This window comes from Lepisosteus platostomus, chromosome 8 (assembly GCF_059453375.1).
Source record: "Lepisosteus platostomus isolate fLepPlt1 chromosome 8, fLepPlt1.hap1, whole genome shotgun sequence".
Taxonomy (NCBI): domain Eukaryota; kingdom Metazoa; phylum Chordata; class Actinopteri; order Semionotiformes; family Lepisosteidae; genus Lepisosteus; species Lepisosteus platostomus.
In genome coordinates, this window is record NC_142618.1 from 37751813 (window position 1) to 37777509 (window position 25697).

Consider the following 25697-nt stretch of genomic DNA (forward strand, 5'->3'; position numbering starts at 1 on the left):
AAATACTCCTGTACTAGCTATACTCTACAGTTCATATTTCTCCTGACTCTCTCACCACAGTACCAACAGAATACTAATCGGCCAATATGGCAATAGATAGGTGTGTCCCGTTTAACTCCAGCAGGGGAGTCTTTGGCCAGGCCTCAGCTGGCACCATCACACCTATGTTTTGGAACAATGGTTATACTGTAGGGTTGCATGGTTGCGCAAAGTGTGTATTTCATATTTCAATACTAATTACCAATATGTTTCAGCTGTAGAAGACATAAACACTTTAGTATGTGAGTTTCTAAAACATGAGAGCTCTAAAGAAACTGAAAGAGATAAAATATTTGTTGCTTGAACTGCAGGTGTATCAGTCAAGGAATCAGAAAAAATATTTAGTGTGTCAGGGGGGATAGTATTAAATATATGGGGAAGAATTTCAGTGGTCTCAAGTCAAAGCTTGCAAGCAGGGATAGGTAGACACTCAACAGGATACTTGCTAAAAACCATAATCAACAGCTTCAAAAATTCCCACAGAACTTAGTCTATACCTCTGTGACCTAGTCTCAGAAAAAATTATGCCATGAGTTTCACGTAGCTGATATTTATGTTAGGGCTGCTATTTGGAAACCACTTGTAATCCAGGCGAATGCGTAGCAATGCAAAATCTGGTGTAATGAGCACAAATCCTGGACTTGTGAGTGGAAGAATGTAAAATGGTCTGATGAACATACAGTTGGGTTAATGATTGGAGAGAGCCAGTGGAAGCCTTCAAACCACACTGCCTTTTCCCAGCTGTTAAACATGGTAGTGGATCTATTATCATATGGGCAGCCATCTTGTTGCATCATTGATTATTATTAATTAATCATCACTATTACTCTGCATGGGATAATTATAGCTTATGGCTATGAATATGAAGCCAATTTAGGCAACCAGGTGTACCAGTGGTGCAAACATTGTTTCTTTAAAATGTTCCCATATTCCAAGATAATCACACCCCCAAACATACTGTTAAACAGAATCAAGAGTGGTTTCATGAACACCAGGGTGAATTAAAACACCTTCCAAGGCCTCCCAAATTACCAGATCTAAACGTCATTACCTTTATGGGAAGTTCTGGGATGAAGAGTGAAGAGTAGATTTCCACCTCCTTCATCTCTCAAACACTGGATGCTTTTTTCTTTTAAGAATGGCTCAGTATCCCACTAGAAACAGTTCAAAACTTGTGTACCAGTACTCCAAAAGGACTGAAGGTATTCTGAAGCCAAAGAGCAGTTTAACTCCTTATATTATATATATATATTGCCTGGTATTTCCATTATTTTGTCCACCTCTGCAGTTCATCAGCAATGTGTACAGAGTGCCCTGTGCTTTGCAGACTGGTATTGAACTGAAGTGGCTGCTAAGCTTTAGAACTAAACTTGCCCTCGGGACCAGTACATCAGGTGACTAGCTGGAATCCAGATCCTGAGGATACTGCAGCAGTGAAAGAACATTAAATCCACCATAAATCCCCAGAATGGTGGAGACATTGCAGACAAACGTTTTCAGCAGAGGCCAGCAATGCTACGTTGTAACTGGATAAGCAACCCCAAGACACAAAGCATTGCTTCGAAATAGGTTTCTGTTTTAATTGGAAACTAATTTCTATATGCTATCTTAATCATTTGGAAGAATTTGCTTGTTCACATCTATGAAACTAAAAAAATCCTAACACATGAACTCAAATATGGACATACATTTTGTTATCAAGAGATAACATAATAATGTAAGAGACAAGAGAGTGAAAATTAATAACAGTAATACTCCACCTCCCAAAAAGAGAGTATGGCTATACTATCCTGATCTTGGAGATCAGACAGCAGCACCTGAAAATCTCGGAATTTGGATGAACATGTTTTCTGCTTTCTAAAACCTGTGCTTGGTGCAGACAGAGATGAGGTAGCGCAGCTTGAAGGAATGTTCAGAACAAGTCAATGCAACAATCTGTGTTTTGGGAAAGGATAAGGACATTCATCGCCCCTGTGATTCAGTTCACTTCTCTTCCATATGATTCCCCAAGTGATCTCTTAGAACATGTGTCTGACTGATAGTACAGATTCAGCTTTCTGACACTCAGACCTCCAGCCTTGTTGACGGACATTAATGTTTCTCATTTTCAATTTCTTTCTCTTTAAATAATGGATACTGAACTAAAACATATTATTTATGAATATTATTTATTTTAAAAAATGACATCATACAGTACAATCATGTTATATGTGTTTGATGCCTATTCCTGTTTAATTTCACTCAAGTGAAAGTTTAATACACAGTTTGGGCATTTAATATTTTTCATTTCAATGTCTGTGTTTAAAGCCTGTCATGTCTGAAAGTGTTTCAGAAATATGGGGCATTTAATCATGATCCTATTTCAACTCATCCTAGCCAGAAAAGCTAATATCCAATAACAGTGTACTCTATGGCACTAAACACAGTGGCCTGAGCTTATTTTGCTTTGAAATTCCCTTTACTTCCAAAAGTTGGAAGATGCGGTAAAGGAGAAAAGGCTGGAAAATATCTGCAGACTGATGACTTTTTACTATGGTACAAGCCTAAAGAAAAAACGAAACAATAAAAAGCTGCAAAGACAGGTTGACCGGAGAACCTGTAGACACATCACAGGAAGACGAAGTGTTTGGGCCTTTCAGGCTTCAGTCTAGAAAAAAAATAAAGATGTTTTCCTAGGATGTTAACATTTTTTCTCCCCATGAGTTTCACAAGTCTTGACTGCTGACTCAAAATATAACAGTTGCCAATAAAACCATATTGACATTTGTCACAATCTCTTTCATTGTCCAGGTGCGGAAGGACAGTAGAACTGATTTTTTTAACACAAGTTCCCCTTCATTCATGCAGTTATGCATTTCAGGCCAAACATCTACATGTCTACATGAATGTCTACATGTAGAAGGTTAACAGGATGGTTACAGATGTCAATGTGAGAACAAGGACATACCAATGGGAGGAAAAGCTTCATAAAGAAAAATTAAGTTGTAGTGCCAAAGAATCAGTCTCCTTTTGTTGTTCCCTTACCTTCAGCTAGCTGAAGAGGCCTCCTTTTCCTTTGATTAATAGTAAAGCGCGGAACAATTTTGGGGTCTCAGCCCTTTTGTCGAACAAGGCCAGTCCTTTCTTTTTCTCCTCTGGCGGACCCCCCTTTTTCCCCTTGTCCTTCATCAGTTTTCTAGAAAAATAAATAAATATTGTTCTCACAGCATTTAGTATTGAGACAAACCTGATGCTGGAGGAAAAGAGGGATTAATTTTGCAGAATTACCTGCCCTTCTTTGACAGAAGCCTCTGAGAATCAGGATAGTGCACCAGGATGTCGTTGAGGTCCTTCTTATCCAGGATGAAGAGGTTGGCGAAGCCATGGGCAACAACATTGGCTGTTCTTCTGTTTCCCCCACTGGCTGCCAGCAGGCTGCAAAAGGAAGCCTAGAGTGTCATTCCTGCTGTCTCTTCAAAATATGTGTGTAAGTGGGAGGAAGTGTGGAACACTGGTGCAGTGGTTAGCACTGGGGCCCTGGGTTCAATCTGGGACCTGGGGTGCTATCTGCATACAGTTTGTATGTTTTCCCCCTGTGTACATAAGTTTCCTCCTACAGTCCAAAAACATACTTTAGGTACTGTAGGTTAATTGGCTTCTGGGTAAAGCGGTCCTGGTGAGAGTGTTTGTGTCTGTCTACTTTGCAGATAGATTGGCTTCCAGGGAGTACCATGACATACTGCATACCTGTTGCTTGCCTGGATAGCTCCAATGAATTGGAAGAAGCAATTGAAAAACGGATAGCTGGATATGTATATAAGTGTGTGTAAGTGTCTGTATACGCACATGCAAAGGACAAGTATTGCCATACATGGTTAGAACTACATTTTATGTTGTTTTGTAAGAAACTTTAAGTATGTATTTAGAATTTCTGAGATGTACACATAATCTGATACAAGACATGTTTTAACACATACTGTAAGTGGTAAAGTTAACAACTTATACAACGTTAAGACTTTCTTTGGTAAAGCTTTATAATATATGGACTATATGGAAAGATCACTATTCATATTCTCAGCATAAAATGAAGGCTATCACTTAAAAATGCAACAAGTTCACAGTTATTTATGGAAAATTTCAACATGCTTTTTGTAGCAGGTGTAGTGACATTTTATTGAACGGACATAAATTTTATTAACTATCCTGAGAAACGTCATGTTGTACTGTATACTGTGTGAATATTAACCCTGGTGGAAAACTCATCACCTTGATGGAAAATAATAGTTCTTCTTTCTCTAAAGCCTAGTCTACAGTGATGATAATGGATGGACAGTCTGTAGTAACATAAAGGTCAACAGTACAGACAAAGCTGGATCAATGGCTGACCAATGAGTACATTGCACATGATTGAATGTTGCTGTGTGCTGGTGTGGACTGTGCCTGAGGCTTGAGAGGAGAATGCCATTGCAAATGGGTGAGATGGTGCTGTTGAATTAAGGAAGGTTAAATGGCTTAATGAGTCTGTAACTTCACTATAACTGGCACATATCTCTGTTTCTGTGGCTTTACAAAATCTGAGAGTGCTGTATTCATATCCATTGTAGTATAACATCCCAGCAATGATGGTACTCATTCATACAGCTGGATGGACATGAACGTGTGACCCTGGTAACACTTCCAGAGCCCAGACCACTATTCCATGCCTTGATACAAAATAATATTTATTTTTGAGCTTATACAAAGAGTTACCATCGGTCAAAAAAAATGTTTATAAGAACAAGTGAATTCTAGTGACATTTATATTAGAGGGTAGCACGATGGCTCAGTGGTTAGCATTGCTGCATCACAGTGCTGGGGCCTTGGGTTCAATTACTAGGATGCTATCTGTGTGGAGTTTATATTTCTCCCCAGGCTTGAGTTCTGGGAAAATTGGCCCAGGTGTGTGTGCGTGTCTGTCTGCTTGCGATGAACTAGTGTCCCATCAGGGGTGTATCCTGCCTTGCGCCTATGGCTTGCCAGCTGAGCTCCTGCTCCCCTGTGACCCTGAATTGGAAGACACAGTTGAAGAGTGGATGGATGGATGGATGGATGGATGGATGCTTGTAAGAAGACACAGTTGAAGAGTGGATGGATGGATGGATGCTTGTAAGAAGACACAGTTGAAGAGTGGATGGATGGATGGATGCTTGTAAGAACATTCTTACCAAGCTATTCTGGACAACTGGTATACAACACCAATCCTGAAGGGCTGCTGAGTGTGCAGAGAAGGTTTCATACCTACTGTTATTACTTGAACTCCTGACTGCAAGAGACAGACTCGAGTGTGCCATGTAAACATGTCGAAGGTGTCAGATTCACAAAGTGAAGATATCGTTAATTTAATTAGTCAGTTTCCAACATTATTTGGTGATATTCCCACTCAGACTAATGTGTTAAACCACGATATTGACGTTAATGGTGCTAAACCTATAAAACAAAATGCCTATCGTGTTAATGTTACAAAAAGAAGAATAATGAAAGAAGAAGAATACTACCTTCTTGAGACTATATGTTTTTATCAAAAAGATGGTTTACAGATTTGGATATTGATTGAATGTTCATGGTGGCGTTTTGATCTAATGCCCGATTTGAGCTCATCACTACTGTAACTGGATCATTTTCACACTATTCAGATGTGTTCATCTGTTGATTTAACCAGCCCTAGTGAACTTGCTGGATTCTATCCAACAACAGCTGGAGCTGTGCCTACTGTATGTGCTAACTAGAGTCATCCCTGGGAAGCTGGCGGTGGAGAGGGCAGAACTACCTGATCTCTCCAAACACAGCCCCGGCCCTCAGTGTGACCAGGACTTTGGTGCCATCTGGGCCCCCCAACACCTGGACCTCCCCCTGCTTGATGATATACATCTCCCGGCCGATTTCTCCCTGAGAACAGGGGCACAAGAGGGAAAACATAGGCAATTAGTAAGAAGTTGTTCAATCAAACATATCAGCTTTATTAAGAGCTCAAAGTGCCCTGCAGAACTAAATTACAGATGGCTAAAGGCATAGAAAATCACTTAAGGTTCACACTGAAAACAACGGACTATGTGGGTCATTGCATGTACTGTACGAACATCCTTTACCATGAAATACAGGTGAACATTTCAGTGATATTAATGTCATAAAAATAATTTGATGTAAAGAAGCAGGGGTTGTAAATTACTTGTGTTGTTTTCCTGTTTGTTTAAACTGTATACTACTGCTACATTGGTTACCCTTTATTATATATTTTATAAGAAAATACATATAATGTAAAAGTATTATAATGCTTATTGTATATTAAGCATCCAAAGGACATTATTACTCTCTTCATGTATGTTTTTATAAAAAGAAGATATACAAATTTGGATTTTGATTGAATGTTTATGGTGCCATTTTGATTTATTTGTCATTCATGAATATACTGACTAGAATGACTGTCACCATTGCATTACCTGTAAATAACCAGGTGAAAATAATCAAGAAAGATAAAAACAGACTGTGCCATCTGCACCAGATAAATGTCTGATGGATGTCAGTGAGTGTGACAGACATGCAGAACTGATAAGGAGTTTGAAGTGTGATGATCTAGGCAGGAATGTCATGATACTACAAAACTCCTTCAGGAGTGATTGATGGCAACCTGACTGAACAGCACTGCATTGATCGAGACCGAGGACTCAGCTGCCACCTTTCCTGTGGGCCCATCCTAATTCAACAACATTCCAGCAGGAGCACACATGCTGCTCAAGTGACAGCAGCTTTCTAGCCAGATGAGAAGGTGCCAGTTATGTTGTGGATACTCTATTCACCCGACTCGAGCTCTTTTGAATATCTCAGAGATGGGCTGACATGACATGTAGCATCTCAGACAGCATGTGCAACCAGCTAATCACAAGTTGCAGTTATACAGTTCTATGGTTAGCTTGGTAATTTTACAGCTGTATAGGACAGCTTGTATTCATTCCTGCATTTGGCCACACATACAACTTGCCTGTGCCTTTCACAGCAGACCCTTTCTCATCACCTTTTTACTGTAGGTGTCGAATGTTAAGGTTACCTATTCTGTTTCTGTTCAGTAATGTGTCAGGGCAAATGTGTTGCAGTTCTAAGTGAATTTAAAAGGATTTTTTAAAAGTGATTTTTTAAAGGAGTTCTGTGGTCTTAGGTTCTGAATTCGATCTTTTAATTTAAATTGTGTCCTTGTGTATGATTTAGAAATATGAGTTTATTTTCTCAATCAGACAGCAGGCTTTCATATACCATCATGATTCCTCCTGCACACTGAGCTTCGCCTGAAAGAGCTGCATACTCAGGGACTGAGAGATTAGGACAAGAGTAAGCATGGCTGTGCTCAGCCACCTGTTTCAATACTATCTTTAAAGGGGATCAGCTGGTTCATTTCTTGAAGTAGATATGAACCTATGTACAGCTAGGCTGTGCAGTGTAATGTACTGTCCTCACACACAGATAAACCTTTCGAAAAACTGGTATAATATCCCATTGTTCCAGTCTTAGTTCACATCAGCTTTTCTATTTAACTTAGAAGATTCAATCACTGTTAAGAGCCATCAGGTACCTTGGGACTTAGCTATAAGAAAGATTTTCTCTGACAGGACTGCCGAAAAGATAGTTACGCTCATAGATATTGCTGCACTTGCTACTTGTCCTTACCTTTTTGCAGACATAGTCTCCTGGTAAATACACAATGGATTTCAGCCGGAGTAGCATGTCCACAATCATCTGGTTATCACATCCCTGAGTCAAGCACATTCAGTGACAGATTGTCAGTCTGCAGGTTGTTACTGTCTGCAGAGCATGATGAAATTCCAGCAGATAAACTTGCAGGTAATACAAATTTGAGAGTTACTAATGGATATTTTAATGTCCTTTTACTTTTATTTTGTAACATGAGGAGTCTGCATTGTTAATTTAAAAAATGGTAAAACTAAGATTGTGTAAACATTTTATGAATACAGTCCCGCGGCTCGTGCAATATAACTATTACAATGTAGTAGAGAAACAGGGGCTTTGAGTAAAAAGAGATGACACAACACAGAGTGTTTCCATTACATTGTTACATCAGATAAAGTATGTTCTGTGCATGTGTACAGTTGATTGCTGAGGCACTGGAATCCATCTAGAAAGTGAATCCAGACTCTGACAACATGTTTTCGTATTGAACAGCCATCAGTCAGCAGAGGGCAGCACGGCTACAGGAACATGAGATGGTAGAGTGGAAAAAACATGTTGTGGTAATGAAGTGATTTGCAACCTCTGGGTTCACATAGTTTGGTTATCTTGTGCCACATGGAATGTGGTCCGGAAACTCAAGCTAGAGAAAGATTAAGGGTGGAATTTCAAAGAAATGTATCCGGCATATACAGTTCCAGTCTCAGAAGACCACACTGTCTCTGGACTTGGATTTGATTTGAATGAATGAACCTCATTTTAACTCTCTAGTTTATTTTTAACTTGTCTTCTATATAGCGATATAAATGAAAGATATTCACTGTTAAAAGGTTGGAGCTATGCAATAATACGTTCATTCTTCTATTTTTTCTCTCTGTCCATCAGATTTCCAATTAGATTGAAAACAGAGATCTTTTATCATTGAATCTACATTCCAAAAGCAGAACTGTGCATTTCTAGTTGCAGAACAGAATGACTTCCTCTCAGGAGGCATACATACACCCCCATGTCACAAACTGAGCGCTCACCTTGAAAAGCTCGATCTTGCTGACGCTGTTGAAGTTCACATCTACGGCAATAGCTGTCCTCATTGTCATCGGCATCTGCTCCAGCAACTCCGACTCATCTGACAAAAAATGCGAAATGTGCTTTGAGTACAGAACTACACCAGTCCTCACTGTATATCAGGAGAATCACTACATCAGCCCCCATTAAAGAAGGAAATGAAAAATCCAGGAAAGCAAAAAGAATCTGTTAGTGATCCTGTATCAACAACAAAGAAACAGCCTTAAAGTTGGTTAAAAGAACTATACTGTAGGTCTTTCCTTTTATGGCTTACGTTGAGATAGTTTTCTGAAATAATTTTGATGCTTTTCCTTTATTAAACTGTACAATAAACACAACGACAGCACAATAAATTCCATGCACTTACCCAGCATGCCCTGGGATGCCCAGGTGTAGTTGTACCAGGTGCGAACTCTGTTCTGAACCAGCTTGGGAATCTTGTAGGTGTTCATATAGGCCACAGTGCTATCCATAGAGGCTCGGAAATACGTCTGACCTGCTGTGGCAGCTCCAATAACATCTCTCATCTAAATAAATAAAAACAGTACTAACATACATGGAAAGTGGTAGTCCAGTACTCATTTTAGTATTGCAGGGAAGACTGTGGTCAGAATCACAGATTAGGGTCTGTCTTTGCAAGCTCATTCATAATTGTCTTTGCCGTAATGTACTTGCAAAGAAGATATTCTATATAGTAGATCCAACCCACAGAGCCATACACACACAGGGACATGCATGCAGACACAAGAAAGTGAGCTAGTCTAAAACCAGAAGTTTTCCAAATGAATGCACTGGCAGTAGCCAACATTCATCTCTCTCAGTTTTACCTGCCCAATCAAGCTGGAGAACACAAAGACACCTGTGAAATAGTTCAACAACTGAAACACGATCTCAAATACTGTGACTGGCTCCGGTAGGCCCCCAATGGTGATGAGGGTACGCACTGCCCAATAGTAACAGCGCAGGTACCTGCGGAAGGGCAGAGTTCAGAGGACTACCACATACAGTAGAGACAACCCAAAACATAGAATTAACTCCTAGAGTCCTTGCTTCTAAGACTGGGAACCCCTGCTGTAGACACAGAGTACAAAAGGCACAAAAGACTGAACTATAAAATTAATTTGGAACCTGTCTTGAAAATTATCGCCTGGTAATGACTGTAACTACAAGATGTTACTTTGTTTTAAAATATCATTATCAGATACTGTTTTATAACTTGCCTGCCTAGATATTAACATTAGGGCTCAATAGAGCAATGCATCAAAGTAAACTATTGCATCTTACCAGGCTAATGTGAACATTTTTGATTAATACAATAAAATCACTTTGTAAAGTCAGCTTCAGTGATGTTATGTAAATGTACTTAATTGTATTCTATTAGTTTATTCTTCAAAAACATTCCAAAGATACCAAAAGTCAAAAGTCAAAAGGAGTTAAGAGGAAAGCAAAATGTTTGGAAGAATTTAAGATTAATAGTCTGCTGATTTTTCATTAAATATGGAATTGAATAAAAAATAAAGGAACTTGAGGGCACATCAATGGAAGGGCTTCAAAAAAGAAGAGAAAACAAAACGTCCAGTGAAAAATGTGGCCCAAAACTTCCAGACACCTGAAAAAGCATTGGTCAAACTGAGAAAGATTGAAGTCTTCCAAGAAAATCACCTAGTATAATACGGTGACTTCATCTGAAGCAAAGCTGATTTACTGAGCTTATGGAAAAAGGAAAAGCTTCAGGGCTCCTTCAAAATTATAACTTCAAGTCCAAAAACTTGAGTTGTCATCACTTTTCTTATCTCCTGCAGCTCTGCAATATTCATACACCTGTATACTGTTGTCACTGTTTTTCAACTTTAAAACATAAATACTGTATCTACTGTATATATAATGTATAATACAGTATATACAGTATATTGTGTTGATATATACTGGACATACTGGTTCTGTTGTCTTTCTGGTCCATCCTGAACTATTGTGCAAGACAGAAAAAAAAGGTAAAATGGTGAAAAAGTTCTACCTGGCCAAGAAATGTTGAAAGAAAGAATGCACCCAAAAAATAGTTTGTCATCTGAAACATTTGTTCAAACAGGGTGGTTGGGAAGGGAAGCTCCGCAATCATCAACAGGGCTTTCTCAGCATAGAGGAAGCAGCTCAGGTAGCTACAAGAGGGGAGGAAGAAAAGGCTAAAAATCATTCAAAATAGAAAATATTTTCTCTCTGGTACGAATTCACCCAATCCTGTGCAACCCCCAAAAAAAAATATAAGAAAATTTTAAATTGAAGGCTGTGTCAATGCAATGCTGCTGATTCATAAAAATGGCTAAGAAATATTGAATCTAGTATTATTAGTTTTTATCACTTTATGGACTTATGCAATGCTTTTTGCAAAAAATATTTTTAGAAGGTGAAAGAGAAGATTGTATTATAAACATAATTTTATATACCAGAGACTGTGTGTCTCCAGCCAAGATGTTGGACTCCCAGCCCCCATGAAGGACAGGAAGTGCTGAGAAGAACCTCCCGATTCACTGCAGTTTGATCTATGACCATGATACCATTATAATAGTCATCTAGTCATCTAACATACATCTAGTGTATCTTCATGTATGTCATGCTGAGAAAGTAAAGTTTGGCAAGACTTTTCTTGTGATCTTCAAATCCTGGAAGATGCTCTAGCTGATGGTCTCTAGGTTATCTGGGATGTGGCCTCATTTAACCTGCTCTCTTCAAAGTGTACTGTATTCTGGGTGCTGCATGTAACCCATTAGGTAACCTTGTCCTCTGTAGGACCTACCGGACAGTTTTTGTTGCTTCTGTCCAAGCTGTAGAAAAAATAGCTTTTCAGTGCTGACTTCAAAACTTTCCTTTCTGAATACAGAATGTTTTTGCACATTTTGCTGTGTGTAAAAAACATGATGAGATTCAAAACAATGAACCATGAACCAGCAATGAAGATGTTATAATATTGAAAGTGAAATTGTCCTCTTTTTGTGACAACATCCATCAGAGTGTAGAAACAAGGAACATGGGAGCATGGAACAATCTACTCATGCATGTTGTTGTTGCTGATACCCTGGCTTGCTTCAAAAAACAGCTGAACTACTGTAGAAATAAGTCTAGATGGGTCGAATGGACTCTCATTTGTAACTGCTTATGTTTTAAAACTTAGGTTCTAAACATAATAACACATGGTGGTGTCATTCTGAAAAGAGTAATCTTTGTTCTTGCTTTTGTCAATATCAATATTTCCCTTGGATTGTTTATTTGCGGTAAAATAATTTTGCTCCTTAGGAACCAAAAACAGTGCTTCAGATGTAGCATAAAATTGCTTTTGGTGTTGCAGATTAATTAGGAAAAAAAGGCACTGTGCAAGTGATGCAGTTTGTCACTCTGTAAGGTAAAATTATGAAATACTGCATCACTCATCAGTGAGGTAGATGAAGGACACAGCATACCACTCCAGCATTTACCAAAAGCAGCATCTTCTGAAACATCAGTGAGTACTGAGTACTCATGATGAGCTTCTTGGAATGCTACATCATAAAAAGGAAAGGACCTACGTACGCATTGCCTTCGCCATCGTAAACCCACTTGGTGGATCCAATACCTTCATAGTCTGAAGCATAGTAGTATAAACAGGCATTAAGGTGCAGGATGTAGAGCAGGTAGCCTGTGGTGCGTATCACTCTGGAAAACCCAGGAAAAGAATCTTGTTACAGGCTGTAGAACAGTTGATTTTGTACAGGCCAACCACTGCAGTTACAATACAACTTGTAGTGCAGTTGTTGCACTGATGCTGGTGATTATAATCAAACAGTTGCATCCAGAAGCAACATCTTTGTCTTCACAGACACTCATGGCATGAAGAACAGACTCAAATGTGCATATGAACTGTTGGGAAAGTCTTTACTCTTCATGAGCTGTTAAGCTCTAGCAGACAGGCAGTATGAAAGAAACACTCAAGTGTGTATCTTGAGTTAAAGAAACTGCCTTAAGGGGAATTTGGGTCAGGGAAACTGTATTTGAAGTAGCCCTGTAAACGCTCAAATCATCCTGGTGTTTCAGTTGCCTGATCGGTGGCAAACCTTGAGCACGGGCCAGAGTGGTGCCACTACCCACCAAAAGCTGGTGGAGGCAGGGGAAGAAGGGGTGCAAGACACTACTGTATTATCATTTCTTTGTTTCTATTCAATGGATGTTTTGATCTATTAATAACTGAAGAATTCAAGGTACTCCTAGCAGTGTGGCCATAAGGCTCAGATCTATGTGTGAAGTTTTGTAAGGGTGTTTATAGAAAAGTCTCAGAAATAACCAATTAACATGTGAGGCTAATTTATTTTCTGTTTTTTACATACCTGTAAATATAGGCTTTACTCATGATACCTTCCAAGCGATCATTAAAGTCAAAGAATGACTCACGCTACAAAGAAAAAAAGAAACCTCATATTATATTGAAACATAGAAGCTGTATCATTTTTCTATTGTCTGTTGCATTTACTGTACTGTATATTACATAAAAGTATGATAGCCATTAGATCTGAACTCTAACTCTCATAATGACTGTTCAATATTTAATGAAATAGCACTAATAGTCACGTGAATGCCAGTACTGGATTTATTTGGTGTTTGAACACAATCCAGCTACATTGAACACAAAGATTGAAAACAATCTTTTACCTCAGTAAAAGAAAACTATTTTGCACACACCATAAATAAACTAGGAAATTATGTGCATGCTACTGTATTTACAGAACGTGTTACCATTTTCTTTGAGTGGTGTATTCTAAGTTCCCTTTTTAGCAGCAACAATATCAATACTTTGTTTTTGGCTAAAGAAATACCCATAATTACCTTCATGAAACGATTTATTCTAAATACTGACTTAAATCCAAAACGAAAGCACAGCAGGTCAATGGGCAACACACTGATAAGGTCAAGCTGTGTGGAGAACAGAAAGATTGTGAGCACTTCATTATATTACACACACATAACAGAGCTCATTGAGTCATTTATGGTGATGCAATTCCCTAGAAACCTAGAGAGTGTAGAATTCTCCCGCAATTGTGATTGAATCTTGGATGAGGCAGAGAATGGAGATCCTATTGTCACACACACACACACAAAACTCTTAAAAAGAAGCTGGACTGGTAGCAGCCACCATTAATCCCTCTCTGTTTTACTTGCTTGAATATTGTGACTGGCTCCTGAGGGAACCTACTGTCTTCACAATCACATGTATTTTCCTACTGCAGTGTCAGTCACTTTCTACCAATAATTGTCTGTGCTCAATAGTCAGTTTTCTTTTTATTCTGCTCATATTGCATCAATGTCTTGTACTTTATTGCTGTGAACATTGCTAGTGTAGTAATGGTAATAGTAGTGGTTTTAGTAATCAAATTGCTGTATCAGTATTGTTATTCTGAAGAAAAATCAATATTCCATCCAACAGTGCTCTGGTGGTTGCAGGTGGATTAAAGGTGAATTTAAGTTCTTGAGAAAATCATAAAACAAAGGATACTCATGCATTTTTCTGACAAGTAATCTTTGTTGTGTAATTTATGTTATGTATTTGGAATGGAATGTAAACAGCAGCCTCAATAAAATACTTCAAGATATTTACTAAAAGGAAACAGGACTGGCTCCTATAAGGAATCTGACTTGTTCAAATTCCCACAGTCAAACACACACATCAGGAATGTTCTGTATTGACAAAATGTATCGTCAATTGCATTGTTAAGTGCCTTGGGGCAACCTTGTTGTGAAAGGCGCTATATAACAATAAATTGAATTGAATTGAATTGGAGTACATTTCAAACTTAAAGTTAAATATTGTAAGTGAAGAATATTGAAAATATGCAAAAAAGCAAGCATAGCAGGGACCTTTTGTTTTCATAATTTTGTGGGCCTCTGAGAACTATAATCTATAATGGAACCATAAAGTATAATGAAATTATTTCAAATGGAACTCTATTTATATTATATTAGAATTGCAATAACACACGCCTTTATACAGTATATGTGTATATATATATTTGTATGTAATTTTGCAGCCTACTTACTCTATATCTTGCAGACTCTCTGTAATGCTTCTTGATTTCCTTTCTATCATACTGGAAGAAAGTGAAATAAATGGAAAAAGTTGATTGAATGTGATGCAATAATTAGCAACATATTCAGCAGGGGCTCCAAGCTGTCGTGTAAGGCATGCTGTTGCTATCAGTTATAATCCTTTATGCAAATGATATCACATTTCACATTTCTCACATTTATGGACAGGTTGCACAATCAACCTGTTACTAATGCTGCTTGGCCAGTCAGAAGCTGCCTTTCCCTGCCTTATTACGATGAGTAGCCTTGACACAGAAAACCTGAATGTGACACCAAGCCCAAGATGAAGGAGGCACAAACACTGCTACTGCGTATGATTATTTTTTTGATATAATACAGTATGTCATATGGAATTAAAAACCAAATTGGAATATTGCAGTGCAAACAATGATAACAGATACCGTATATGGAAAAATATTACTGTATATACACATCTTCAATTGCTCTTGTTAGAAGTAGGAATTGCTATAGGTATGTTTTTTTTAAGGACAAGGAACATATTAATATTACATAATATTATCTCTATTATAAATTCTGTCAAATCAATTTATATAAATAGTGCTTTATTAAGTTAATTTGGGACTTACAATGATATCACCACCTCGGACAAATTGTATGCGCGTCTGGAACACCAGCGTGTCCACGATGTAAATTATGTCAGACAGCGTGTCGAAGAAGATCCAGTAGGGGATGCTCTTTGCTGTGTGGCAGGGGAAAGCCATACGAGCTGGGATGAACCAGCAGTTGTAGTTGAATGCCAAGCTCACTATAAACAGCCAAAAGATGTACCTGCGGTCTGAGAAAAAGACAAACAAGATGATTTCTTGCAAAATCTATTGTTATAATCATTATTAAAATTATCGGCTACAAAAAATGTCACTAACAATATCTATTTTAATTTACCATTTTAATTTAACAGTTTCTGATTTGCAGTATTTGCATAAGATGCTGTAGAAATGGAATATTAGTGGTCTTTTGCCATTTTATCATCACACTGGAAGCAGAAACAAATCTGAGATTGTATGACGTTTTTGCCTCTCACACACAAAGAAAGTACAAGACTAATAAATATTAATACCTGTATTCTGAAGCAACTGCATGCTCTTACAAAGACACCCATAACCTTGAATGATGTTCCTTGAAAGAGACAGATTTACCTGTGAACTCATCCAAACTCTCTGGCAGCTTACACTTCTTCAGCTTGTCCTTCAGGGCCTTGGTTTTGAATTTACAGCACAGCATGTTGCAGTAGTGCTCCTCGTCTGGCTTGGCTTCTTCCACTTGAGCCTCTTCCTTCTTCTCGTCTTTCTTCTCATCCTTCTTTTCCTCCTCCTTTTTCGGAGGGGGCTTTTTGAGTGGAGCTTAAAAAAAGGAGTAGAATATTTTTTTAAATCCATTCTTCCATTCCCTATAGTTTTTTTGTTGTAACGTAGCAGATACAGAGCACAAGGTACAACTGCATCCTGAATGTGATGCCTGCTCTTCCCAAGGCTACAAACATGCATCTTCGGAAGGTGAGAGCATTCAGAGAAAACCCCCATGGACAGGGATTATGGAGAACATGCAGACTCCACAGAGAAAGCACACTAACCCAGAACTGAACTCAGGACCCAGCATTGGTGAGGCAACAGCCCTAACTGCCTGACATTGTGTAACCCATTTGCAAAATATTAAATTACATATATTTGCAGATAAACAAAAATAAATATCTTCTATTGTAAGAAAAAGAGTTGAGCACTCAAAATTAGTAGAGAAGATCCAAGATTGTATTTTGTAATGAGTGAGGTTCTATTTTTTTTTCTGTGGATTTTCAGTGTGGGTAAAACTTTAAACATTATTTCAATGCAATGAGAACACAACCTCTTTAAGGATAAAATTAAGAATACTTTAAAGCTGTTTAATTCTAGGTATGTATTGTGTGTGTACTGTATGGTATATGTAAAGTTTTTCTCTTTTGTGCGTTGATTCTGCTTGTGAGAAGAAGTAAGATTAAAAAAAAGGTTCATAATATTATATAACCAGCTGGGCAAACTGAATTCACTCCATAAATCTAATCAGTTATGGACTTTTTTTGGAGAAATATATGACAAAAACATAGGATTACATTCTTCTACAGACACCGATCACATAAACAAAGATAGTTATCTAAAACAAGCTGTCTAGTAGTTTATTAAGTGTAATAAATATTGTCAACCTGTATTTAAATTTCAAGTTGTTCTTTTAGTTTACTAAATACTCCTTGCCAGAAAGTGGTAATAAAGGCTATATTATTTTACCTTAAACTATTTATTACTTAGTGCTTATCATTACTTTAGGAGAAACTGATCATTTTAGTCTGATATTTTGATATTAGACATGTATACATGAATACTAGTAAACATCTTATACTCTACTGCAGTTACTTTAACAAAGAGTCTGATTTCCAAATACTACTCCTTGTACTGTGTTTTGTATGAAGGAGGCTTACAGGGAGGGGGACTGGGTTCAGGAGAGGAGGCGTTCTTATCTGTGATTTTCTCCCTGTACAGTGCTGTTCTTTCCTTCAGCCGTTTCACCAGGTCACGGAGATGATCGTCGGTGTACTTGTTGATGATGATGGGAACCGAGGCAGGACCAACCTCTTCCTGACTAGCAATACAGAGAACAGCAATAAAGAGAAAATCAAGCCAATAGCAAAAGGCAAATGTGTTGTTTTATCTGTATATACCTGTTCTGAACAATATTTGAAGCCCTAAAGTGACATCTGTGGGTTTCAAGCTATTTAATGACTTTTTCAAGACTTGTCTTATTAAATGTGCTTGATTTAATCTCATTTTCTGGCATCCTCACAAGCACACTTTCTCTCTGTGTTGTGAAGCATTTTGATCAACTGTTGGAGGACTTGTTTTTATGCTGTTAACAGAGTAAGGTTGATTAGACCACATATATTTAAAAGAGTGTAAATGACATGATGCCCAAGAAACATAAATTCAAAATAAAGAATAAATCTGAGCATTTCTGAGAATTTAGAATTGAGGGTTCCATAACTATTAATGACTGAATGAATATTTACAATGAAGAATGACTTGAACTAACTTTGCTCTATTGTACTTTAGATTCCAGGATAAGGTGATTGAAATCTTTCTGTGTTCTGTGTAAAATAAAAAAATAGCTTTAACAGTGACATTTAAAAGACATTATTGCATTCCTCTCATCTGTTGATAAAGACAACAGTTCATTCGGTGTGTCTCACAGTATCCCACTACATGTCAGGTAGGTTTCATGGCATTTAGAGTCTATAGGTACAGTACTTGGAATACAGATTACACTCCTTTATGGTATCTACAGTACCGAACTCTTCCTTATTCTTATAGGATCTCACATGTGGAATGATAGCATTCCTAGGTGTTTGCACAGGATTACCAGATTACCCACAGATACAAATGGTGAAATAATTAAAATCCATATTATATAACAATAAAAACTTGCTCTGCATTACAACTTAAGTTTCTGCCTGTAGTTGTTTTTAGTCCTCCAGCCAAAGTAGCTCCCATGATCCTCTTAAATTAGGAATACAGAAAATCCCTTAATCTCCTTTCAGCTCCTTTTTGGAGTCAAGTTGCCTTACTTGCCCCAACCTCTGACAGGAATCAGGGGGGAGAAGGGTGATAATAATTCAGACAGGTACTGGGGTGCCAAGCCATGCAGAGCCTTATAGGTGAGCATGAGGAAGTCCACACGGAATTTGACAGGAAGCCAGTGCAAGGACTCCAGGATAGGAGTAATGTGATCACTTGCAATAGACCTGGTCAGGATTCTGGCTGCTGAATTTTGGACATAACATACTGCAGTTTGTTCAAAGTAGATTTAGATACCCCAGCAAGTAGAGCATTACAGTGGTCGATTCGAGAGAACACAAATTTGTTTGATCAGCTTTTCAGCAACAGTTAGTGATAGCATAGGGCCTAGTCTAGTGATATTTCTGAGTTGAAAAAAAGATGTTTTGACAAAATGCTGCACATGTGGGTCGAATGTTAAGCCAGAATCGAATATCACCCCAAGGTTTTTCAATTTAGACTAAAGCTCAAGTAATAATAATAATAATAATAATAATTGCTCACACTTATATAGCCCTTTTCTGGACACTCCACTTAAAGCGCTTTTACAGGTAATGGGGACTCCCCTCCACCACCACCAATGTGCAGCATCCACCTGGATGATGCAACGGCAGCCATAGTGCGCCAGAACACTCACCACACATCAGCTATCAGTGGGGAGGAGAGCAGAGTAATGTAGCCAATTCATAGAGGGGGATTATTAGGAGGTCATGATTGGTAAGGGCCAATGGGAAATTTGGCCAGGATGCCGGGGTTACACCCCTACTCTTTTCGAGAAACACCCTGGGATTTTTAATGACCACAGAGAGTCGGGACCTCGGTTTTAGGTCTCATCCGAAGGACGGCGCCTGTTTACAGTATAGTGTCCCCGTCACTATACTGGGGCATTAGGACCCACATGGACTGCAGGGTGAGCGCCCCCTGCTGGCCCCACCAACACCTCTTCCAGCAGCAACCATAGTTTTTCCCAGAAGGTCTCCCATCCAGGTACTGAACAGGCTCACACCTGCTTAGCTTCAGTGGGTTGCCAGTTGTGAGTTACAGAACCATCTACAGATAGGGTTACAGGATTGGCTTTACAAAGTTGATGGAGGGTCCCAATAAGCATGACGCATGAAGCAATATACATAAATTAATTTCCTGTTATCCTTGTACCACTTGAGAATTACATGCATAGGCATCATCATGATCACCTCTTCTAACTCTGTCACTTCCTGTGGTATGGAATGGTGTCCATCTCACTCTACACCGTGGATATGGAGAATAGTGTGGAGCACAGTGGGAACCATGGCATCAGGTAGCAAATACAGCACACAGCCATGCTTGTTTGGCCTCAGATATGTATTTCACACCTGAAGGTTTTGAAAAACTAAAAAACTTAACTTGGAAAACAGGTGATTAATTAAATTAGGGCTCTTGAGGACCAGAGATGCCTTATTCTTGCCATACTCATAAATACTGGGACAGATGACCAAACCATTTTTTACCTTTTAATTTATCTCTTTATGAAGTTTTGTGATTTGTGATTGACTCCATTGAAAAGTGCAGCTGTCTTTATGTTGCTTAAAATTGCTTTCCTCTGAACGACTGCAGGGTTCCTGCACATTCTCCTCCACAATGAGCGGTTAACAGCCTTCTCCTCAGACATCAGCAGCTTGAGTATTGCCATGAATTAATTGTGCTTTTTAATAAGGTCTGTAACGATAGGCCATTAAATGCTCCCTGCACTGTCTGCTGTGTAGATGACACGGGTGAGCTGTATATATTGAGAAAACTTTTCAAATATTCGAAATTTCAACTTGGCTCACCATCACAAAGCACATACCCAGTACTTAGATTGAGATGTCTTTGCCAGAGGCTTCTTCCTTCCTATCAAGTAGAAACCCACCATTTAGCACAGGGATTCAAATGTGTAATAGGATCTGAAGAGTCTCTGTCCTTGGGCAATGGCATGGTCTTAGGACATACAGTACAGTATTTCAACTGCCTTGTCTGGCATATTTCGGTTTGGAACAATAATACATCTGATTAATGTGTTTTAATAAACAATATCTATAAGAAAAAAATGCACTGTGGCAAAAACAAAACAAAGCTAAAACAAACCTTCATAAAGAAAACAGGTACTTCTTTTTTAATCTGCATTAGTTTCAGAGACTACCTCCCTGGTCCTTCTGCCATCTTACCAAGCTGGATCGCCTGGGCTGTCGGCAAGATCTTCTGCCTTCCTTTCCGAATTCAGGACATCTTTGGCTTTTTGGGGGGGCTCAGAAGGTGGGGCCTGTGGGACTGGAGCTGGGGCTGTAGAGCAACAAAGTTAAGAATAAGAACCTGTTTAATTGCCAAGCAGATCTCCCAGACTACAGGGGGACTGTGCATCCTTTAAGGGAGCAGAAAGAGAGCAGTACAGTATAATAAAGTGAGAATTGACACTTATTTTTGCTTTTGACCCCCATTTTGAAATCACCAATTGTTAATAAGATTAATAATTAATAATCTGAATCTAATAACAGCATAGAGGGGATGAGGATAGTGAGCATTTTTCCCCCACACGAAAAAAGAAAAGAAAGTGGAGGTGTCTTTACAAGGAGCCCAGGAGTGACTCACAATGACTTCACAAAAAACTCCCACTCAGGCTATAATTTATTTCAGGATATTGCATATATTATAATACAATATGAATTGAAGGTGACTGAAAAGATAATAACGTAAGCACGCAATTAATAAAAAAGAGTTTATTGTTTCTTTTTTGCAATAACTGACACGATCTGATTGTTCTATTTGTTGTGAGTCAAGTCATTCTTTCTTCTTTCCTTTCTTGGAGAATCTAAATCTGACATGTGTGGGCTGTCAGCGTTGGTTTCTTTTTCAAGAAAAGAAACAAGACTAAAAATACCAAAATGACAAAAACAACTTTGATATTTCCACCATGATACTGGTTTTATTTAAATGTATCTTGAAAAACAGTGTACCCATGACTTTTTACTTATTCTTAAAGTATGATATCTGTTCTGGAAAAAGACAGGCTTCCAGTGTGAACAGGGTAGCGTGGCCTGGGGTGCAGCACAGGCCTCTACAGATATGCCACACTGTGCCAATTGCAGAAGCTACAGGTGGAGTAGATGCTCAATCTCTCTGCACTTGCACAACCACTCCTGTTGCCACATAAAGATCACAAGAGGAGGTACAGAAATATCGCCCTTCCTGTTTGGTTTTCATTTTAACTAGATGCTTTTATTACGTTTAGGCTGACTCTTGGGACCTCCTTTATATTAACACGAGCTTAGTAAACATAAGGTTACAAACAGTTTAGTCCTTCTAGTGCACTTGGTTGCTAGTATATAATTGACTGAAGGATCTCAACCAGCTGTTTCTTGAAAGAAGCCAGGGTATCAGTTTCAACAACATGGCAAAGTAGCTTGTTCTACACTCCCACAACCCTCTGGTTAAAAAGTGCCTCCACTTCTTCATTGAACTTCCATGTTGTTCCTCCTTGTTTGTGTTTCTCTGTTCACTCTGTAGAAGTTCACTGGATTGACTTTGTCAGTGCCTTTGAGGGATTGAATAGATGTATAATGTCCCCTTGCAATCTTCTCTGTTTAAAACTAAAACAAAAGTGATTCCTGTTCTCAATTTTAAATTCACTAATCCAAAGCTACCATTTTTGCGTTCTGGATTTTGATTCCCTGTTGATCAAGAAAGAGTTTTGCCAGGCTGGCTCTGTTAATACCATTAAGTATTCTGAGTACAGTAATTCCTCATATAACACCACATGTCTGTACTTTATGTGAAAATATTTAATGGATTGATGATTTTCTAATTAAAAATAAATGAAAAGGCAAGACTGGCATTCTTGGCTGAGATTTCATATATCAAAATATTATTTTGTTAGTTTTTTTCAAGTACAGTATGTGTTTGCATGTGTCCAAATATGTTTTAGCATGCACACATGTATGTGTTAATATTTTATTAGTATGAATGTACTATATATTTAAATACATGAATGAATGGTTTTACATGTGTATGCATTGGTACGATTCCTTGAAAAGTTACGCTTCAGAAGATGCTCTAATTTAAATAAAAATCTACATTTTATAATATGAAAACAAAGAATGAGAAAAATATAGACTGATAATTTTACGAACCTCACTGACCAAGTCATATTCGTTCACCATTGTCTATATGCTTAATATTTCAAGTTTCTGGCCATTGGGGACTATGTTGACTTTAGGTTTGCATATAATGGCCAGTATCTCTAACAGGGGGTGTATGTCTTTCTTTCTTCTTTGAGCTTCCCACCAATCAAAGGTCCTTCTAGCACAGACACTCCGATTAAAGACTCAGACTCAATTGCTTCTCAGAAAGGGAGGGCATGTTGAAGTGTTTGGTGGGGTAGGTAGACATCAAAGGAGAGCCAGGGCTCCACGATTCCTGGCCTTTGGCAAACAGTTCATTAATTAGGCAGTGACCAAGAACATCACAACATCACAAAGACACTTCTACCTTTCCCTCCATAATGGGTCCTGAGCCGTGGTAGGAAAGGGCTATAAAAGTCTCAGGAGGACTAAAAAGAACAGAATAGGCAGAGATATATTTGGGGGGATGAGACTGTACCATTGGACAACATAGAGGAGCTGGACAGCTCAGGGCTCCCACACTGTCTTCTACCCCCAACCTGCTATTGGACATAGATAGATACTTTATTGATCTCGTGAGGGACAAAACAGGGTAGAGGGAGCATAGGGGAGAGCATTGTTCAGGATGGCCTGGACTGAAGAAGATGCCCAAGACCACTGAAAGACAATTCAGAGTTTCTTCTCTGTGGCAGAAGGAGACATGTCACGTGATCGACCAAAGCTGTTTCAGGAGAGCAGTGATTCTAGACTTTGTGTCATTGGTTTTTGGACAATTGGGGTCAATGAGCATTCACGTGTTTCTGTGGTGCATGTGTTCTGTGTTTTTACGCAGACAGCGAGAATCTTTTAATTGTTGGAGAATACAAAAATAAATCATTTTTAAGTGGGTGGATGTTTTTTGAGGAATAGCTGTACTTGGATCAGATCCCCTTGTAGTCTCTGTTAAAGACTAAAACGTTTCAGTTCCTCTAGCCCTGAGAATGTAAGATATTCCCTTTAACCCTGGAAGGTATCCAGGTTGCTAATCTCTGGACAGGTTATAGATCAGCAATATCTTTTCTGTAATGTGGTGACCGCAATTCTACTTATTCTAAAGAAAGTCCTATGGTGTATTGGACAATTCTAATACAATGTCACCTAATTTGTCTTTGAAATGGTGGAATTTTCATCTACAAAGTGTGTAAACATCTGTTCATTACTGTGCAAATTTACTCTCTTATTGTGCATGCTTCTAGCAATCATAAATTTTAAATGGATCTATAAAACTTGTATTATTGTTTATTAAAAGCCTAAAAAATATTTAACAAATAGCCAGAAGATACTGGTGTCTGTAATCCATGCCAAATGCTATGACCTACCAACAAATAATGTAGGTGGTTTTTAATGGGTCACGGGGACTGTAAAGCCGTTGCAAGCACAGAGTGCTAGGAAAGTTGATGAAATAACTGCCACCTGTCTTACTGAATCACTCACCACAGGGAGCTGGCTTGGGGTCCGCCTCTTTTGTGGCAGCATTTTGTTTTTCTTTGGGCTTCTGCTCCTTCAGAAAAAAAAACCCAACACCAACATCTCATACAAATAACGTCCTTTATCACCAAACTTTTTTCTTCATTGCACATGTGCAAACAAAAACAATAAATATTAGGGCAGTTCTGTTCTCATATTCCTCAATCTTTCCTCCTGGATATTTTACTTCATGTTAATGTTGGGGAAATCAGGTCAGTGGAAAGGGCAAAAATCAGTAGACTAAGTAGATATGAATAAAGTCCCACCACACCTTATTCTCCAAACTCCCTGCTGTCTTCCAGATCTCCTCCACACTCCATGAAGCATTAACCTTAATTTCTGCCATTTTTCTGAATGTTTCCAGGATAAAGATGTCCTCTTGGGTATCTACACAATTAAGTAATTAACTACAACTTGATAAGATAAATGTTGTTTAATAATCTTAGATGAGGCACCACTGACAAACAATACAATTGCAGAAATACACTATTAAATAACATTGTTTCAATAACAGGATGCCAGCATTGTTTGCCCCTGCATACTATGTATTCATAGACTGACATTACATGGATGATTAATGTATACAATGAACGAATACTAATAGCAAACCCTCTTGTTCCCTGAAAATGATATTTTCTTTTCACTAAGGGAAAAGAGGAGTCTGCACAATAGAGGTTAAACATGGGTAAAAAAGATGCCCTGGAACTCAGCATCACACTCATTGTACACAATCCACACCCCGTGTATATATATATATGTGTGTGAATTAAATGAATTAAAATTATAAATAAAAGTTAGCAGGATAGTTTTTGTGTTCTTATTAGCACAGAATTATCAACATTTACCACTGGAATGTTTCTGTTTTTTGTAGGAATGTTCCAGTGGTTAAAGCAAGTTACAGTACAGTATGTTTACCGACCAGAGTTGCAAACCAATGAAGACTGGAATGCATTGTGTTTTCCTTTGTAACTGGCTTGTTCTCTGAAACAAAAACAAATATCTAACTATGGATTTTATTTTGGAGCAGAACCTTTAGAAAATCCTGTGTAATTTAAATTTTTATCATTATTTTGCTTATTCTGTATTTATTTGACATGCTCTAGTACGGTATTCTATAACATGAACAGTGAAGTCTGGCATCTCAGCAGGGCAGTACAGGTGAATCAGGTTATGACTTACCTGTGCTTCTGGCTTGGCATTTGTTGTGGATGGAGGTGCTGGGGCTACAGAGGCAGCAGGTTGAGTCAAGTCTTCTGGGTTCTTTGTGACTTCAGACTTCTGCGGAATTACTTTTCCAAGGCCTGATTTTAGTTTATTGAACATGTTTGGCAGTGAATGGAGGTTGGAGAAGATGTTTATCCCCCGCACTGTCTGAAGCAATTGCCACCAGAGCCTGATGCAATTAGTCTTTTCATCTTGTTAATTCCTCAGAGGAACACCCACTTTGAAAAGCCACTATCGTTCAGTTGTTCACTTTGCTTTGAAATGTATCTTCAGGGCTTCCTTACAATACCATTTTACTTTTTATTTTGTTGGTTTGAAACATTAGATTTTTGGGTCA

General features: G+C 38.4%; 1 protein-coding gene across 1 annotated transcript; it reads right to left on the reverse strand.

The window, feature by feature from the left end:
• Nucleotides 1-2188: 2188 nt before the first annotated feature.
• Nucleotides 2189-25522, reverse strand: LOC148657280 (cyclic nucleotide-gated channel beta-3-like). Its single transcript, XM_088643324.1, has 18 exons — nucleotides 25316-25522; nucleotides 24104-24170; nucleotides 20681-20795; nucleotides 17369-17529; nucleotides 16059-16262; nucleotides 15489-15697; nucleotides 14853-14903; nucleotides 13645-13731; nucleotides 13149-13213; nucleotides 12358-12480; nucleotides 9624-9765; nucleotides 9164-9323; nucleotides 8760-8857; nucleotides 7714-7797; nucleotides 5825-5943; nucleotides 3307-3453; nucleotides 3064-3214; nucleotides 2189-2686 (listed from the first exon to the last, which is right to left on the reverse strand). The coding sequence occupies exons 1-17, from the start codon at nucleotides 25457-25459 to the stop codon at nucleotides 3070-3072; spliced, it is 2121 nt and encodes a 706-aa protein (XP_088499450.1). The 5' UTR covers nucleotides 25460-25522; the 3' UTR covers nucleotides 2189-2686; nucleotides 3064-3069.
• Between the last annotated feature and the right edge of the window lie 175 nt (nucleotides 25523-25697).